The following is a 19,341-nucleotide window of genomic DNA, read 5'->3' as shown; positions in this document are numbered from 1 at the left end:
CACTTATTAAGCTGCTTAAATACAGTGTTAGAAGAAGATTCCCATGAATCTTCTTTGGCTGCAATCTTCCATCTCTCCAGGACCTGTACGCCTCCAGGATTTTGAGGTGTGCAGGGAAGATTGTGGCTGATCCCTCGCACCCCAGTCACAGACTATTTTAGTTACTTCCCTCTGGCAGGAGGCTGCGGTCCATCAGGACCAGAACCTCACGCCACAAGAACAGTTTCTTCCCATCTGCTACCGGCCTTATGAACAAGACCAAGAGCTGCCTGTGAAACTGGACACGGTCTCTCTCCCCCGTTCAGTACTTACAAGCTTCTGCGTTACATTAACGCACAGTTTACTGAGTGTATACAGCTATGTATATATCCTTTTTGCTTCTTATTTTACTGTATTCTTATTTTTTGTCTGCGCCATCAATACCAAGTCAAATTCCTTGTAAGTGCAAACCTACTTGGCGATTAAACTTGATTCTGAATGTCAACACATTATTGCGCATCCTTGTTTAATTTTTTTTTATAGTTTTAGAGGTAAAGCAGGAGCTTGGTGCTGATAATCAAATGGACGCCATTCACCGATCATCAGGTTGACCAACTCTCTAAAAACAGGAGGTACGGCGGCTCGTGGAACAGTTATGGGTTAACACAATGCCAAGACAGAAACCAGGAATCTGGGAAGGTTTAAGACCTTGTCCAAACCAATCTTCCAACAAGTGGAATCTTATTGTTTGTCAGACATGCAATAATCAGTAAGAAACTATAAAAAATTCAGACGATAAAGAGCTCAGTTGACATGTTAACTGTGAAGGTACAATTAGACAGGTATGGCTTATAAGAAACAACAAATCTAATGCAACCATGTATTTTGGGTAGATGAGATCAAAGTTGAGATGTTTTAAAATCATGTCAGACCCCACTCATATTCTTTATTCAGAATATCAGTTCCTTCCATCAGGTCGACGTCTTAGGAGTCCCTGCCTGTAGATTAAACCGCTATAAGAACTCATTTGTTCTGCTTTCCATTAAAGCAACAAATAGCGTTAAGCAGTAAATTGTGGAATAGGCAACAGTACTCAACATTTAAACTGACACATGCTCTTTCTTTTTTTTTTGTATTCATTATCTCTTAAAACAGATTTTTTTAAAGAATGGTTTTTATACATCTTTATTTATTATCATTATTTTTATTTATTTTTTCTCTTCCTTCAAATTTTTATTGTGAATATAATGTAACATGCTCCTTTATGTATCTATTCATTGTCTTATAATGGAATTTTTATAGTAGTGTTTTATGTGTGAATGCAGTGTGACGCATAGTTTGGACTATGTAGCAGCCAGAGTCTGTAACCCAAATCAAATTTTCTTTGGGACAATAAAGTTAATCTAATCTAATCTAATCTAATCTAATCTAATTTTACCATCATGGTGGTAGAAAACCATCTTTTTCAACACCTGAGACCAACAGCCAACCACAGAGTTGGCCAAGTGATTATTTGGGAATGTTTTTAAAACCCAGGCACCCTACAGTCATTAACTTTTCTATATAACAAAATATTCCAAAGTCATTGGTGAGTTCATCTGCCCAACAACAAGCAACCAGCAAATTTACAAATGAATGTCTGAAAAAATAAAAGAAATGGGTCGTTACAATGATCCAAACTGGGCAAAATGCTGTGGTGGGAGCTTAACGAGGCTGTAGAGAAATAAATGTCTGCTATAAGCTAAAAAAAACAAAAAACAAAACATAAATATGAGAAGGAGAGAGGGCCAAACTTCAGCAGCAATTATATGAGACTCAAAGTTACAAAGAAATAAACTACTTCAAGTTAAGAGTCATAGTTCCCCACTGACTATTTGTTTTTTTACTCAACATCACGTTTCTGTTACTCAGGATGGATATGATGAATACAGGAATGAGCTGGATCTTTTTGCTTTTTTTTCATTTTCCAGCAGCCGTTTCCCGGTATCGAGTCCCAGTCTTCAGACTTGGACCAGAATAATCAACTCTGACTCGAACCTGTAAGCACTCTCATTTATTCACATTACACTCAGAGATAAATACAACGCTACAACATGACGACACAGAGGAATCAGCTGCTGTCTGACGTCACACACAATCAGTTCCTTCGAGACTCTCAAATATCCACACCAACAGAAAAAAACAGACACAAAACACAGCTTCCTTCAAGACGCCCCCGTTAGGTTCACTCCCATGCCATTAAATATTTATAAAATACTATTTAAATACCGTAAAGGTGCTGAAGGCTCCATTCGACAAAGACATTCAACGCAGCGCATAAAAAGAGAGACGGATGCCTTGTAGTACAGCGGTGCGTTTGAAGGATTTTCAAAGGCTTGCTTTAAAAAGGAGCCTGCTGCAACAAATGCAATTCAAGTAAAAGAGTTGACTTGTGATTAGGAGTCGTGGGTAAAATCAAACAGAACGGGGTGGAAAAAGGGACATTAAAAGCTCCAGATGTTTACGCACATCCGTTTTGCCAGTGTTTTTTAATCATATTGCACACCTAATCAATAAAATATGACTCTTTAGGTAATCATTTTTCATATCTTTATCTGCAGATAATCAGGTGAAATAAAGCAGCGTCCGCCACAGTTTTAAATACGCCCCCCCCCCCCCCCCCCCTCCACTGACCCAAGTGATTTGCATGAATGAGGAAAAACAAAAAAGAAAAGAAGATGTTAAAACAAACCCGGAGAGGATAAAAAAAATCTGAACTAAAAGCAGAAATAAAAGGTGGAAGAAGAAGAAAACAGCAGAATCCAGTGGCTCTAAACGTCCTCCGCTCGTTCTCGGCGCGAAGCGACTGACCGCTCCGCCTATTTGGAGTTAATTATTTCCCGCTCTGTTTCCATGGCAGCTCAGAGCAGGTCAGGCAGGATGAGGCCCGGAGGTTTCGGCTCCACGCAGTTGATCCAGAAATTGGCACAGCTGGCGTGGTACTGGTGGCCCCCGTACAGCAGCTTGAAGTTGTCCGTCTCCGAGTTGAAAGCCTGTTAGACAGAAAAAAGGGGTGAGGCTGTTAGAGACCCTGAGCCACAGGCACGAGGAGAGGAGGGGGGGGGGGTGGTCCGTCTCGTCCAGCTACACCCTCTACAGTGATAAAGGTAAGAGGATTTCATTTCACGGTCAGTCCACATGAAGGAAACCTCCGACGTGACGGCGGAAAGCGCATTTTCGTGGCAGTTTGTCAGCAGTGTGACGTGAAAACCAACCAGAAACAAAAGGAAGCCACTAAAGTTTGGGGTTAACGCTCACCGACAGCCCGTTAAAAGATGGAGGAAAGGGGAAAGAGCCCTGGTGAAGGACAGCACTCGACCGCTCTGATGCCATTTCATTTAACCGAGGCTGCATGCCGTTCCTGCTGTGCAGTTAGATCACAGAGATTTACAAACACAGACTTTGATCTAATCTAGGAACACCGCAAAGAGACGCAGCGATTAGATCACTGGTCTTTTTTTAATGATACAATGATTTTAATGAATTCTGTATCTCCTAAGTTTATGAGGCTTTTTTTTTTTTTTATCTGTGGATGTTGTACAGTTGCTTGTTTGGCCCCGATGTCAAAGACAAACCATCTCAAAAGGCAAGGCGAGTTTATTTTTTTAAGCACATTTTAGTAACGAGACGTTTCAAAGTGATGTGCATGAAGAGAAGATAAGAGAAGAAAACACACAGAGGAAAGAACGTTGCAGTGGAATAGTAGCAGTAGGTCGAGATAAGCTTTGAAATATTAGCGAAGAAGTTTGTTCCAGTGAAACAATGAAACAAAATCAGTTATTGTAGTTGTAGCTTTGGAAAAGTTGGACAAAATTACTTTAGATAAGAAACCCCAAAAGATTTACTTTGTTTATTTCTTATTATGAACAAAAACAATTAAGTACTGTAATTTTATGCTTTGTGTTTGTTGGTTGACGTACGAAAGAATTCTAGTCTAGGATTTATTTAGCTTATTCCTATGTTAATGTAATGATTTTCTGTTCATGTCCAGCACTTTGAATCATCCTGTTGCTGAAAAGTACTATATAAATAAACTTGCCTTAAGTAGGGCTTGATTTCTGTCATTTTTGAGCCTGTAGTTCAGTAAGCAACACAGCTGTAACACCCAGATTCCACATCCTTCGCTCCTGAACGTGTCCGTGAGTCCGTGAAAAGCATCGCCTGCTACATCTGTTACTCCGTCTTGCTCTGCTCTGAGTTCGGTGGAGCTCGATGAGAGCACGAGGCACGAGTTCACGCGATAAAAAAAGGATATAAAGGAGCCGGAAACAAAACAAACTGTTCATTGATCCTTTTAACAGTGTCCGAAAAGTTTTCTGTTGCTGATTATACATCGCGTGTTTTTACTTCCATTAAGTATGGCTGAGTACATTGGCGACCAAAAACTTTTATTTTTTTGTACTTATATACAAAGCCAAATATATATTAAATGACAAATCTGCTTCCGTGTTCGGTGAAAAACCTGTTTGCATTCAACATTTAGATAAAAGTCAACTTTATTCTGAATATTTTTAAAAAGTTGTTTTAATTTGTAGTTCCGATCTCTTGTTACCCTAATTGACCAGCCCGATGTTGTTGCCGTTCTTTTTTTCTGTTTGATACATTTGCAATTGCGGAGTTTGACCCGGCTGAAGTCCAAGGGACCGGAGCAGAAAATTGGACTTGTTCTGTATTTTGACGGTGAACGACAGAGAGCGTGTCCGCTGACGGTGACGTTCGGAGAACTCACGGAGAATGTAGAATGGTTCTCAATAATTAACGTTAGTTGCTCCGTCAGACGGACGAGAACGTACGTGAACAAAGGATGTGGAATTTGGGGGTTAAAGTATCTTGCAGACAGGGGAAAAGAAAAAAGACCCCTGAACTCAGAGGTCTGAAGACAGAAAGCATCTTCTCACAAGCTAAACTTGACTGGAAAGAACTGGATGAGATAATGAGGATGTATGATAAGTAGAGATCGAAGAAGTTAAAACAATGCAAATAATTTGGTTTTGATCAAATATCAATCAGATTCAATGCTGCTCCGTATTTCAGACACTCAGGACCTCCAAAACACTCAATAAAATGGGGTTGGACTCAAGGTAATAATGATATTCATAAAAAAAAGAAAGAGAATATGTTAATTCATAATATTTCTCATGGAAGCATTTATTTTTGTCCGAGGGACACAGGTGGAGCACAAAATGAGGAGATCCCAGTGGGTTAAGTAAGTGTTGCACAACCTGCTGTGAACATCTGACTGCATCTGCATCTGATTGTTTGAGTCTAAATAAATCCAAAGTGCTGTCAGAAGTGGTTTCAAAAGAATAAAAAAGGATTTGTCATGCTATGACATTTATAAATTTGTTGATAGAATCTTGTGGCGGCACCGCGGTCTTCAGATATTCAGCCGACTTCAGTGAATAAATGTGCGCCGCAGGAAACTCAGGTACACAAGATGCAGCCGAGGTACGTTTCTGAGGATCTCTTCATCCAGTAAACATTTAGTCAACATGCAGCAGCGCGGTGCTGGGAACGGCAGAGACTTAGGGTTAAATTTCCTTATGAAACCACATATAAGAAAAAAGGAGAAAGCATCATGATTGACGCCTTTTTTTTAGAAGTCTGAAAAACAAATTTGTGGTGATTTATCTCCATGGAGGCAGAAAAAAGGGGATGAATACAAGCTTAGCTTTGAGGCCGTTTGTCTCATACGATTAAGATGCTTTGGCAGCGATTCCTGTAAATGGGTTCTTCAGCAACAGTATCTTCCCACAGCTTTTTCTGTCTGCGTTTCTCAGACTTCATCTAAAGAAAAATAATAAAAAACGGGTCTGTTTCCCATCTTACATGCTTTTCTGACTTTGGCTGCATCTTTATAAATCAGAGTATAATGGAAATATTTCAATAATGTGCTTTAAAAAGAAACTCATAATATGGAGTCAGCACAACAGTTTCCCAGAAAATCTGAATAAGACCCATAAAAAAATGACTTTTAATAAAAGAAATGTTACGATCATAGTTGATGTTCTGAGGTCTTTTATGACTTGGTGGTGTTTGTCACACTTTTCTGACCAAACAGATTTTCATAATCAGACAAATATTAACCAAATAAATATAAAACTGTTCTTTTACATCACTGTGGAGAATTTCTGGTTAACTTTTTAACAACAAAATAAAATTTTAACAAAATAGTGTTAATTCAACCATATTTTACTTTTTAGGGATAAAAAGTCTATCTAAAGAGATTTTACAGCATCTCTGTCAGATTTAAATCTAAACTTTAACTAGGCCATATCTCAAAACCTTCATCTTAAGATCACAATGTGATGCCTGGACCTTTCCCTTCAGGAATTTCTGCTAGAGAGCCAGAATTCATGGATCCAATTACACCAAGCAGCCTCGTGGACAGCAGACCATGACACTACCACCACCATCGTCTCACACTAGATCTCATTTCATAAATGTTCCACTTTTAGAAACTTCTGGTCAGTCCACATAATATTTTCTCAGTAGTCTCGGGGATCATGAAGATGTTTTCGGGCAAACATGAGGCGGTCTTGTTTGTTGATCGGCTGTGGTTTTCACCTTGGAAATCTTCGCATGGAAGCCTTTTTTTTGTTTTTGTTTCAGCCGCTTTCTTATTGTTAAATCCTGAATGGCGAGCCTAATAAAAGGCCAGCGAGATGCACTGTGTTTCAGATTCTGGGTTCTTCTGTGATCTCCTGGATGAGTAGTCAGTATGCTACTGGAGTAATTTGGTAGGAAGCTTCTCCACTGTTCCGTATTTCATCTATTTGTGGATTACTGTCTCACACCCAAAGCTCTTGAGCTCCCTTAGATCGAGACATCACTACTTCATGGTGTCAGTCAGATTCTGGTTAAGTGATTCAATAAGTTTACAGGAGTGGCAGAAACCAGACCTGGTTGTGGCTCATAAAACTGAATTCAGCTTCATCAGAATAGATTTGTGATTTGGGAGGGGTGATTACTGTTATTTCTCTAGACATGGGAAAATTGGTTTGGATAGTTTTTTTCCCCTTTAAAAGATAAAATAATTGCAAAACGATTTTGTATTTGCTCTGGTTGTGTTTGTCTAATATTAGAATTGATCTGATAATCAGAAACATGTAAGTGTGACAAAAAATAAACTGGAGAAACATTTCGGTTTTCATTAGCTTTAAGGAATTATCACATAGAAACAATATCCTGAATAATTTTAAACTATTAGAAAACCACATAATACACGGATTTCACTTCTTTGTAGCTTGAAATAGTAGAAAAAAGTTTAATTATATTCTGATTAATTTAGATGAAAAACAAGCTTATTTTGGTTTGTTCACAGAGTCTTACTCCATTCTTTGACGTAGCAACATAGTCGGAGATCTAAACAGGCAAAAATGACTCAACTTCATTTACTTATTTGGATACAAAACAGCGACGGCCCCACAGTGAAAGCCCCCTCGCCTCATGGTGTGATCTGATTTGGTCTAAATGTAGCAATATGACCCCTGCTTGAGTCTGCATTTCCACTGGCCGCAGCTGTAGCTGTGTGTGTGCAATCAGTAGATGCTAATGTGTGTGATGTGCAGTTTAGGAGTTCGCCTCCCCAGTGGAATAATCCAGGCGAGGAATGACTCATGTGCAGTGAATCATAGAAGCAGAGAGAGAAAGAGAGAGAGAGACGCAAACGGAAAGCAACAACTGCATTTAAAGAATAAAATAAAATAAAATAAATCCGTCCCAGCGCTCAAAACACACCATTAAGTCAAATACGTCTCCACCTGCCTGAATGCAGTCTGCAGCTCAGATGCTCCGCTGCCTCCCTAATGCAGACTCAATGACATATTTTCCGCTCTTCACTTTTTCGCTCACATTTCACAAGCAGAGCGATTTCCTTTTTCCGAGCCCTTTGGTGCCCTGGCCTACTTGTTCCTGCAAAAACTACGCTCAGGAAAGCCGGAGCTGGTAGTCTTTGCAGGAAGAGAGCATGTAAGATGTAAAAAAAAAAGGAGAGAGTGGTCATCACACAGAGATGCTCTGTAGCGAATCTGCTTTCTTCTTTTCAACCGCGAAAGATTCTGCGAAGGCTTCATCTGCACAAACGTCAATCGGAGCTGATTATAAATGTTTTATTTTTAAACGGTCCACGTTTTTTTTTTTTTTTTTTACCACCGCTCTGAACTAACAATAACGAGACTTCTGTATTCAGACTGAAGTAGACGGATCAAATAGGGCATAATTATTTGTCTGACCTTTGCATCTGCTAATTAAAATTTGAGGTTCAGGACAGATGATTACCCATTTTGGCTAATCCCACCTAATTGCAAAGCTTGCTCTTTTTTTTTTTTTTTTTAATCATCATTATTTTTTGGTAGAATAAATCGAGCGGAGCAGCTGGTTGGCACAGTTCCACTGTTTTGATCTGAAGATGAAATGAGGATGGTTAGAAGAGATGCTAGCGTCATTGGCACCCCTTGAGAAACAAAACAAAAAAAGAAGTACGGTCTGTTCAAGGCTTAAAAAATAAATAAATAAAACAGAATAAAATCATCTTATCGTTTGAGAAATAAAGTTCAGAAGCCACTGGGCTCGTCGATTCCTTAAAGTCATTTCCAAAGACCGCCCCTTCTTTGTAATCTGACTAAAACAAACAAATCGGCACTCCTTCGCCAGAAGACAACGCACCAATCCGTGCCGTCTGCCGTCACTGGAGCCGTTCTTTTCACTTCATTGCAGACAAAGGGGAAGTCTGGCCTCCGTTCGGCTCTTATGCCTTCTTACCCAACGTGGCTCTGCCAAAATTGTAATTAAAAGATGCATTATTAATCTCGGGCTGGTGGCACACAGGCACAACAAATTGGTCTAAATGTCAGCTTAAGTCTGCGCACAGAGGTGAGAGACGGTGTGTGTGCGCAGGTCTATTATCCGCCTCACTCCTGACTAATGTTTAAGGCACATCTGCTCGCAGCCGAAGATGCCTCGCAGTCAGCCGTATCTCACCCGCACCATCCATCTGGCTCTGGCAGGAGCGGCAGAGGGATGACGAGAGACAATCAGCGCCGGCGTGCTGCCCTTTAAACCGAAGGCTCCGAGAACACCATTAATGGCCCGCACCGATAAAAATCACAGAGCTGGACACACACACACACACACACACACACACACACACACGCCGCGCCGTGCAGAGCAGAGCGCCCCAGCCAGAGAGCAGTTATTAGAAACAGCAATAGATGTGAGCTGGAAGGAGGGAGGAGCAGCTACCTCGAGGTGGAGGTGAGAAGAAAAAAATTTGAAACGAACCCTGTTACCTTGACGGAACCAATCCCAGAGTGCAAAAACGCACCCCGAGGAGCCAAAGTGACAGCTCTCCACTTACTCCAGAGTGTGTTGTTATCTTTTGATACTTTCTGGACATGCTTTGGTACAGAAGCTTTAGCAACAACAAGCGTATGAGTCCATCCAGACGTGAGCAGCAGCATTCACACAGGGCAGACCTGTCAGGCTTTTCAATCTCTGAATTTCTTTGGGCGGTAATATGACGGCGCTGTATCCACACAGCTTCTCTTTTAAATGGGATCCTGGATCTCATTAAGACTACTTGTGTAAATAATATGTTAAAAAAATGTGTGCAAAGCCTAAAATATCTCTTAATACCCTAATGTAAAAGTCTAACTTTTGAATTGATTTAAAAGCAGGAGTTGGATTTTATTAAGTAAACTACTGTAAAAGAGGGCTGAACAAATGTACATGCCGCACCTTTCAGAATTTGATTGCATTTTTTTCCCCTAATCACATAAAAATTACAACAAAATCCATTCAGTTTGAGGCTCTAAAGTGACAAAATGCGAACAAGTTCAAGGGGTAAAAAAAAACTTAATTTAGAGTCGAGTAGCTTAAAAAGCAAGACAAAGGGAACTGGAATGAAGTTTAATTAAAAAAGCAGCGAAATTACAATGAAAACCTTTGGAGAGGATTAATAAAAACTGGAGACGTATTGCACAAGACCACCTAGAAGTCTGGCTATTCAGACATATTCTTAATTTAAAAAAAGAAATACTTTAGTGTAGGGTTGGATAATAATTTTATTTCACTATATACTGAGCTATACCTTTATTCAATAAAGGTGATATGACATTTCCAGTCTATGATTACAGCATTTTTCACTGACTGACATTATGGGTTTTTTGTAATTGTATGTGTTTTATTTTTAAAGCAAAACATTTTTTAAATGTTGAAATGAAATGAAATGAAATTTTATTCGAACATGATACAAATAGAAAATACAGATTTTTTTTTGTTTCAGTTAACATATCATGCTCAAAATGGGGTAGGAAGAAGTGAGAACTTATAAACTCCTACCCCTAAACACTTGAGACTTTAGAGTCCTACTGTCATTAAAGAAAAAAAATCAAAATCAAAGTGGCAGTTAGAAGTAACAGTTACTAATATTTCCCTATACATTTTCCCATTTTATGCTGGTTTATCTTTCTAAACCCTTACACCAAGTTATTATCTTCAATACACACCTTATTGCTTTCTGTCCCCATGTGTGTATCTATTGAAAATTACCTCTTTGTACTTTCTTTTGAATTGTGTTAAACTATTGCTTTGTTTTAAATCTTCATGTAACTTATTCCAAAACTTTACACCTTTAATTGAAATACAGAAGCTTTTCCTTGTTGTTCTAAAATTGCGGATCTTGAAGATTGAGTGACCCCTTAAGTTATACCCCCCTTCTCTTTCAGAAAAGCAAGACACTTCTCCAATGTTATATTGGAGAAGTTTTATAAACATGGCAAAATAATTGTTATACATTTTTTACAGGCATCTGTTGTGGGCATTCTTTGCAGCCTTCCTGAGACTTTAATTTGTTTATATCGATATCATAATTATATTAGAAGTTTTGGCCATATCGTTAAGCCCTAACTTTGTATTTTTGGGACCCTCTACAAAAATACAATTGATGAACTCCTATGAGAAAAACTACTTATATTTGGCCCAAAAGTTTTTCTCTCCTTTTTTTCTCTATAAACTAAAACCTCCATAAAAAACATTTTTTTTATTCTGGCATTTAACTAAAAAAACATGAACCTAACTTCATAAAAAAAAGACACTAAAAAAAAAAAGTAAAAATAATTGAAGAAATGAGTTCACACGCACACTGACAGCCATGCAGTCGGGCTCCAGCAGCACAGAGAAAAAGCAAGCCCACCTGTTAACATCAGCCAGCCCTTTACTGAAGGGTAACATGTAGGTTTTTACAATTTCCAAGTGAAACAGGAAGAGAAGATCGCTGTTGCAGATAAGATGCGAAAATCAAACCAAGGTGGAAAAGCTGTTGAAGGATTTCCACAGTAGTGGATCTAATACCAGATCCTTCAGGTCACATGTGTGTGGCAGGGCTGATCTAACGAGACATCCTGTGTATTTATGTAGTCAATGTGCCCAGTGTTGTTTGCCTGAGAAGCAAAAGACGTGAAAGGAGGCTGTAATGAAGATGGTTTTATTCAGAAAGTCTCATAAAAGAGAAATCTGAAAACCCCTTTTTTGCACCGTTCACAGGAAAGTTCTCAGACGTCATTTTTTTTTTTTTTTAAATATTCTGCACAGTGAAAGGACTTTTATGTGAACGTGGCTGCTCTGTGTTGCTGTACTGTAATAGGGGAGGTGTGGAGAGATGGATCCTGTCACTTTGTCCTCCTCAGGGCCCGACCGTTAAGAGGAGAATACCCCCCCCCACCCCCTCCCCTGAGGACCCAAGAGACGTAAGAGAGAGAGGAATGAGACGTGGATGACAGGTTGACTGGTTCATACTCGTTTTAACAGACGTCCAATAGCGCTCCCCTCTTTGCTCTGCAAAAATGTTTCAAAGTCAAACAGACATCAGTCGTTACACGCTGCTGAGGGGAACGGCAACGTCTACGTGAAACTGTCTCTGCCACAGGTGTGTCTGCGTGTGCCCCGACGAGCGCACAAACCTTGCTGCGAGCGTCGACGTTCAGCAGACACACTCCGCAGGCCAGCTCCTTGGCGTTCTTGATGCCGGGCCTCAAAATGCAGGAGGAGAAATCCAGGGAGGTTTCGTCTGGCTACAAACATACAGAAAAAAACAAAAAACACAAACGTTGTTTATCTCTACCTGCAGGGCAACATGCAGTCGTATTTGTTTTATACGACCTGACTCAGAACGAATCCGATCAAGGAAAATCGTCTTCGTCCATTATCAGTTTCACTTTAAAGCAGGGGTGTCAAACATACGGCCCGCGGACCGGTTCCGGCCCGCCGAACTATTTAATCCGGCCCAGTGGCTAAATACATTATCATTTTTCAAAAAAAAAATTATTATTTATTTATTTTTCCCAGTGTCCTGTCTGGCAATGTGGCAATAAGAATTGTTGTCTTAATGCCAAAAACCGCTCATCAGATTTGACTTTCACAAGTGGAGCAGTATTGCTTTTGCCATAGTGCTCCGCTTGATTTATGAATGTGAATAATTTTATTATGATTCACGTGGGGATTATCTCAAATGATATGGACACTACAATGGGAAAGTAGGAGAGGAAAGGATGAACAAGAAGAAAATTATTCAATTATTGAAAAGAACATGTCGTTTAATTGAAAATCTGCAATTCCGATATTGTCCACGAGGGGCGCTGTGTTTTAATCAGCAGATGGTAGCACTGAGCTTCAGATGTGGAAAATTGATTTTAAATCATTTCTTAATTTTTATCTGTTTGATGTATTTTGTCAAGCAGGACAGTGTTTTAAGTTCCAAAAAATGTGAATAAATGTTTTCCAACATTGTACAATCACTGTGATCAGTTCTTATGCATAATGCACAAGTAAATGTTTAAATGAGTAAAAGTATTGTTGAAATTGCACATACTTTTCTTAAAACCGCTGAGGTTATTTATAATATATTGTGTAAAAGTGAAATTAATTTAATATAATAATCAACAACAAGTTTAATCTTGCAATGAGTTAACTCGTGTGGTCCTCTTGAGATCAGATTAAGCTGTATGCGGCCCCTCAACCAAAATGAGTTTGACACCCCTGCTTTATAGCAACCTTTCATCGTAAACATTTTGTTTGGGAAACTTGTTTTTCGGATTTACCGAGCTTTAAAATTCACTTGACATCCAACGGCTCAACTAGAAATAAAAACGTCTCTGATAAAAAGTAAAAAAACGTTGTTGTTCTGATGTTATTTTTAAAATAACCGACAAATAAATCCCTGCTGGTCATCTCTGTTGGTGTGAAAGTGAATCTGTCAGGAAACTCTGGCAGGGCTGCATCAAAACTGGAAAGTAAAATCAATAAAACCCTGATTTTACATCAACGGACCAGCAACACTAAGCGCGTCACTGGTGAAGTATTTTTGGCTCGACCTCCAACATTTAGTAGAAGGTCAACTAAATGTTGCACCGGTGAAGATAGGACTAAAGGAGCCTGAATTGGGATGTTTTATGTTAGTTACATGCTTTATTTCTCTGATCTGGATGTTTCTGTGCGACTTACGACGAGTTTGGCCAGCGACATGAAGCCAATGAGGTTGTTCCACACTCGGCTGATGTCCTTCATCAGCTGCTGCAGCTTCTCGGAGCACACCGCGGTCGCCTTGATGCCCAGCTCAACTCGTCTGGTCACCCGATACACCTCCACCACGCCTGGTTGACAAAATACAAAAACAAATACAACATTTTTTTTACAAAATAAAAAAATTTGCAAGCTTCACTTTAAAAAGCTTTAAAAAAAATGTGTTCCTCAGCCAGTTTGCAAAAAAAAGAAACTACATTGAGGGAGCTGGCCTCTATAAGAACAACCAGATTTTCTCCTTTCTGTTTCCATGTTTGTCAAAATGTGTCTGATTAAAAAAAAAAAAAGGATTGTACAGAGATGTTTACAGTATACTTTTCAAGATAAAACTTTAGTCGCTTTCCAATCAATACAAAAGGGCATCTTTTGCTGTGTTTCAGCTTAATTTCTACACTAAAAACAGGCCTTAGTTGCTTCATACAAATAATCTAAACTGCATTGGAGAAAGACAGAGGTGGGAAACAGGTCCCAGTTAACTCAAGAAGGTGTTTGGATGCCACTATAGAAAATAGAAGTTATTATCTGACAATTAAGATTCTGTGATTTCTCAAAAATTATGTGACAGAAAATGTAAGAAAATGCCCTTATATTTCTAAAATGTTCTTATATTTTTACCATTTATCTTTGTTCTTGAATGACAAAAACAAACTCAAAAGAACCCAGGATAGAAAATACAAGTGATTTTAGGAATGTGCTTTTATACCAGAAATAGGTGATGCTCCGGCTCCGCTGTCACTCGCCCGGACCTGCGCCCGAGGCACTCCACCTTCACCCGGACATCACCTTCCAGCCACGCCGGAGATACATCCACCGAGGATCTCGCCGGATTTCCCACCACAACGGTTCAACAGCAATAAAATCCATCTGGTCCAGCTCCCGACGGGGGATTCGTCGCCCTCCATGCTCCACCAGCCGGGCTGTCGACCACAGCGTGTTAGCCCGCCTAGCTCGGTCGGCTAGCACCACCACCAGCTGCAACAACACTGCACTCAACTTTGCTCTGCTTAACATCCGCTCACTGACAAGCAAGGGACATCTCATTCAGGACCTCATCACTGACCGTAAACTGGACTTTCTCTGTTTAACCGAGACCTGGCAACAGCCCCAAGAATACTCTCAGCTCAACGATTCCACTCCTAATGGGTTTGTTTACATCTCTCAACCCCGTGGTTCCTGGCGCGGAGGAGGTCTCGCGATAATTCATCGCGAGAATTGGAAAGTCTCGCCGGTATCTGCGCCAGTCTCAAGCACGTTTGAATCCACAGTCTGCAAGCTGTCTGGCCCAACTCCAACCATCATTGCTGCTGTCTACCGCCCCCCAAAACCGAATAGTGTCTTTTTAACAGAGTTTGCCGATTTTCTCACCCACCTATCCTCTCTATCACCAAACTTAATCCTACTGGGTGATTTCAATATCCACATGGACAATACCAATTTGCCTCTCACCAAAGACTTTACTTCCTGCCTAGAGAGTTTTGGATGTCAGCAATACACCACTACCCCCACACACTCCAAAGGACATATTCTGGATTTAATCTGCTGCTCTGGCGTCATCCCTCACAACATAACAGCTGATGAACTCCCCATAACTGACCATTTTCTCCTCTCATTTGAAGTGAATATTACCCTCTCTATCTCTAAAACATCCCGCCTCATATCCTTCCGGAACATAAAGAACATTGATCCCTCCACCCTTATCTCAAGTATCCACTCTTCCTGCCTCCTTGACTTCAATAATCTGCTAACCCCTGATGACCTGGTCATCCACTACAATACTGGTCTCCATAATATCCTTGACTCGCTTGCTCCACTAAAAAATAGATTTGTTTCTTTTTCCGTCTCCGCCCCCTGGTACACCCCAAATCTCCGACGCATGAAAACCAAAGGACGGCAACTCGAAAGACTTTATAGAAAAACTGGTCTCACTATACACAAAGAAATGTACAATAATCACATTATTCACTATAAGGACTCCATTGCCAGCACTAAATCACAGTATTACTCGAGCTTAATCACTGCCAATCAACATAACTCTAAGTCACTTTTCTCTATACTCAATAATACTATCAAACCCAAGGACTCTTTCCCCCCCGCACCTTTATACAACCTCCTTCTGCAATGACATCATGTCATACTTCACAGGAAAAATCAAGAACATTCACCAAAACCTTGGATCAACGGCTCATCTCAGCACCTCACCAGATCTTCCCTCGCCTACACAGTCGCTCTCCTCCTTCCATCTTCCCACTGTCTCGGAAATCACAGAGCTCATTCGGAAATCCAAACCATCCACCTGTCAACTGGACCCCTTCCCAACACAACTTGTCAAAACCTGCCTCCCCTCTCTGGTTCCCCTCATCTCCGCTATCATCCACACCTCCCTCACCACTGGAACTGTCCCTACACTTCTCAAAACTGCTGCCATCACTCCGATTGTAAAAAAACCTGGTGCCGACCCGATCAACTTCAACAACCTCCGTCCTATCTCCAATTTACCCTTCATTTCCAAAATTCTTGAAAAAACAGTTGCCTCCCAGCTCCATACTCACCTATCTGCCAACAGCCTGTATGAAGAATTTCAGTCTGGTTTCCGGCCACTCCATAGCACTGAAACAGCACTCATCAAAATCACCAATGACCTCCTCATGGCATCTGATTCTGGACTACTCACCATCCTCATCCTCCTCGACCTGAGTGCAGCCTTTGACACCATCTGTCACACCACTCTCCTCAGTAGGCTTTCTTCCATTGGCATCACTAACACTCCGTTGGACTGGTTTATTTCCTACTTCTCTGACCGCACTCAGTACATTCAACTGAAGACCCTCAAATCCACCCCCTCCCCCCTCACCTCAGGCGTGCCCCAGGGCTCTGTACTCGGGCCCCTCCTCTTCATCATCTACCTCCTTCCCCTTGGCAATATCTTCCGCAAATTTAACATCCAATTCCATTGCTATGCTGATGACACCCAGCTCTACCTCTCCACACAACCATCGTCCTCTCTTCCCCCCACCTCCCTCACAAATTGCATCTGTGAAATAAAAGCCTGGTTCACCAAAAACTTCCTTCAATTAAACAGTAGTAAAACTGAGGTTCTCCTCATCGGCACCAAATCAACTCTTTCCAAAACTGACAGTTTCCCACTTGTTATTGACAGTTCCTCCATCTCCCCCTCCCCCCAGGTTAAGAGTCTGGGTGTCATCCTCGATAGCACCCTATCTTTTCAATCCCATATCAATAACATTACCCGGTCTGCCTACTTTCACTTAAGAAACATCAACCGCCTCCGTCCCTCCCTTACCCCACACACTGCTGCCATACTTGTGCACAGCCTTGTCACCTCCCGACTGGATTACTGCAACTCTCTCCTCTTCGGCCTTCCTCAGAAATCACTCCATAAACTACAACTGGTCCAGAACTCAGCTGCTCGCATCATAACAAGAACTCCCTCTATCCACCACATCACCCCGGTCCTCCAACAGCTTCACTGGCTCCCCGTGCAGTTCCGCATTCAATATAAAATTCTCATGGTGACATTCAAGGCCCTTCACCACCTAGCCCCCCCTTATCTGTCAGGCCTCCTGCACATTCCCACCCCCTCCCCTGCTCTTAGATCCTCATCTGCTTTACACCTGTCTGTCCCTTCCGCCCGTCTCACCACCATGGGGAGCAGAGCATTCAGCCGCTCTGCCCCCCGCCTCTGGAACTCTCTACCACCCCTACTTAGAAACACGGACTCACTTCAAAATTTTAAATCACAACTCAAAACTCATCTGTTTAAGACCGCCTATTCTCTTTAATTATCAATTTCCCTGTCCCAGCCTCGGTATTTATTTATTTTTTATTTATTTTTTAAATGTTTTTTGTTTTGATTCTGTTCCTGACATTCTGTTTTTTACCCTTCTGTACGGCGACCTTGAGTGTCTAGAAAGGCGCCTTTTAAATAAAATGTATTATTATTATTATTATGCATTACTTACAGATCCATTAAGGCGAACATATTCAATCAGTATGGACGCGAATCAACTTTAAGATTAATTTAAACTGTGTTTTATTCCTTATATAAAACTGAACATATATATGACTTTAATGACTATAGTGTAAAGTGCTTTAAGTGGTCAGAATGACTAGAAATGTGCTTGATAAATTCAGTCCATTTACCATTAAAGTAATAATTTATGCTGCTAAACATCCAAGTCTATTCAATAAACTAGATTATTGAAAAGCAAATTTAATTCAGTAACTCCTTACTAAATTAATAAAACAGAGAGATGTTTTAATGTGTGAGAGCAGGACTAAATCCCTTCCTTTCGGTGTTAACGACAGAATTGGTCAGAGTTTTTACAGGCCTGCAGCTCCCACAATGATCAATCTTTTTAACCTCCTTTTTCTGAATACATAACGTGTTTACTACTTTCAGGATGGACCATTTCCACCACTACAACACTACAAGTGTTTCTGAACAGGATTACCAGCTATAGCTTTAAAGGAAACAAATGCTTTCAGTTCTTCCTTTTCAAATTGAAATCATTCAGTTACGGTCTATATAAAGTGGAACTGCGATGCTTTGGACTGAATTCCTTGTTGATTTAGCTCCGACTCTCAGGACCGGCCTGTTCTGAGGTTCGTCTGAGAGCAACTAGTTTTATGGTGTGGCCTCTTTAAATCTTAAAATTATTGTATTTGTCCTTGATTTGAGAAGGAAGAAAAGATGATTTGCCAATGGAATAAGATTTTTTCACTTAAAATTGGAACAACTCATCTCCATCATCTTATTTCAGGTGCAGGATGTCTAATTATCTTATTTTAGGGGTCAAAATACTCATTCCATTGGCAGATAATCTTCTTTACCTGCTCAAATCAAAGACAAGTACACTAACTTTAAGAACATTTTACTTATTTTTAGATCAGTTTTTGCAGTGCTGTCCATGGACAACAGATGAAAAATAACCTTTTGGCTAATTCTGGCGCATTTGCAGGACTGATAATTAATGTACACTGTCCCTGTCAAATAAAATTAATAAAAAAATTGCAGAGAGTCAAACTGGCGCTCCTGCAGTAACGCTCATGGCAGGCCTTGTTGGTTCTTGGGATGTTGCCCAACATCCCAACTTAAATTTTTGGTGATCTACTTCGATGTTCCATCAATTACATGATAAAAGCTGACTTGGTACTGGATATAGTAGTTTTCAGGAATGGACACCTTAAAGGGTTAAAAATGATTGGAAACCAGCGGATCTGAATGAGCTGCGCCGAGTCTGCAAAGAATAGTGCTGAAGCTTCCAGCCGACGTTATGCCAGACGCTTGTTGATGGCTACAAAAACCATGTGGTTGAGGTGCAGCTTCCTTTTTTTATTTGTTTGGAAAGGACAAAAAATAAATAAAAATAAAAAATAAAAAGCATGTGCTGACCATTTGAATGGCAGCCTTCAGCTGCACTAGATCACTAACAAGATGTTAATGGGCCGTTGTTGCTCAAGTCGGAGAACCTACCAGTGTTATCATCAAATAAAAATATTTAGGTAGAAATTAGACCCTTTTGTTTGAAGAAAATCAACAACACGCAGCCAAATTCTTTACCTTTAAACAACGATAACATTTTATGTTGTATATTCAATCCACAAAAAAAAAAAAAAAACATTTCTTGAATAAATACTTTAAAGCCCCTAATCAAAACGAAATGCATCGTCATGGGAATATGGTCAGCGGCTTTCACGCTGCTTCCTTCTTCCGTCTTTTAAAAC

The 19,341-nt window shown here is 40.3% G+C and overlaps 1 protein-coding gene across 11 annotated transcripts in view; it reads right to left on the bottom strand.

Annotated features, from left to right (window-relative positions):
* Positions 1-2,634: 2,634 nt before the first annotated feature.
* Positions 2,635-19,341, bottom strand: part of synrg (synergin, gamma) — a 70,347-nt gene continuing 53,640 nt past the window's right edge. For 8 of the 11 annotated variants that reach the window (XM_036150144.1, XM_036150145.1, XM_036150153.1 and 5 more), the window contains 4 exons: positions 13,519-13,667; positions 11,979-12,089; positions 11,815-11,853; positions 2,635-3,011 (listed from right to left, as the gene is read on the bottom strand). In XM_036150144.1, coding sequence (XP_036006037.1) covers positions 2,880-3,011; positions 11,815-11,853; positions 11,979-12,089; positions 13,519-13,667 — 431 coding nt within the window. In that variant the 3' untranslated portion in view covers positions 2,635-2,879. The remainder of the gene's footprint in view (positions 3,012-11,814; positions 11,854-11,978; positions 12,090-13,518; positions 13,668-19,341) is intronic. The other 3 variants (XM_036150147.1, XM_036150155.1, XM_036150146.1) reach the window with 2 other exon arrangements.

The sequence above is a fragment of the Fundulus heteroclitus genome, chromosome 18 (assembly GCF_011125445.2).
Source record: "Fundulus heteroclitus isolate FHET01 chromosome 18, MU-UCD_Fhet_4.1, whole genome shotgun sequence".
Taxonomy (NCBI): Eukaryota; Metazoa; Chordata; class Actinopteri; order Cyprinodontiformes; family Fundulidae; genus Fundulus; species Fundulus heteroclitus.
This window is presented reverse-complemented; position numbering and strand designations above follow the sequence as displayed.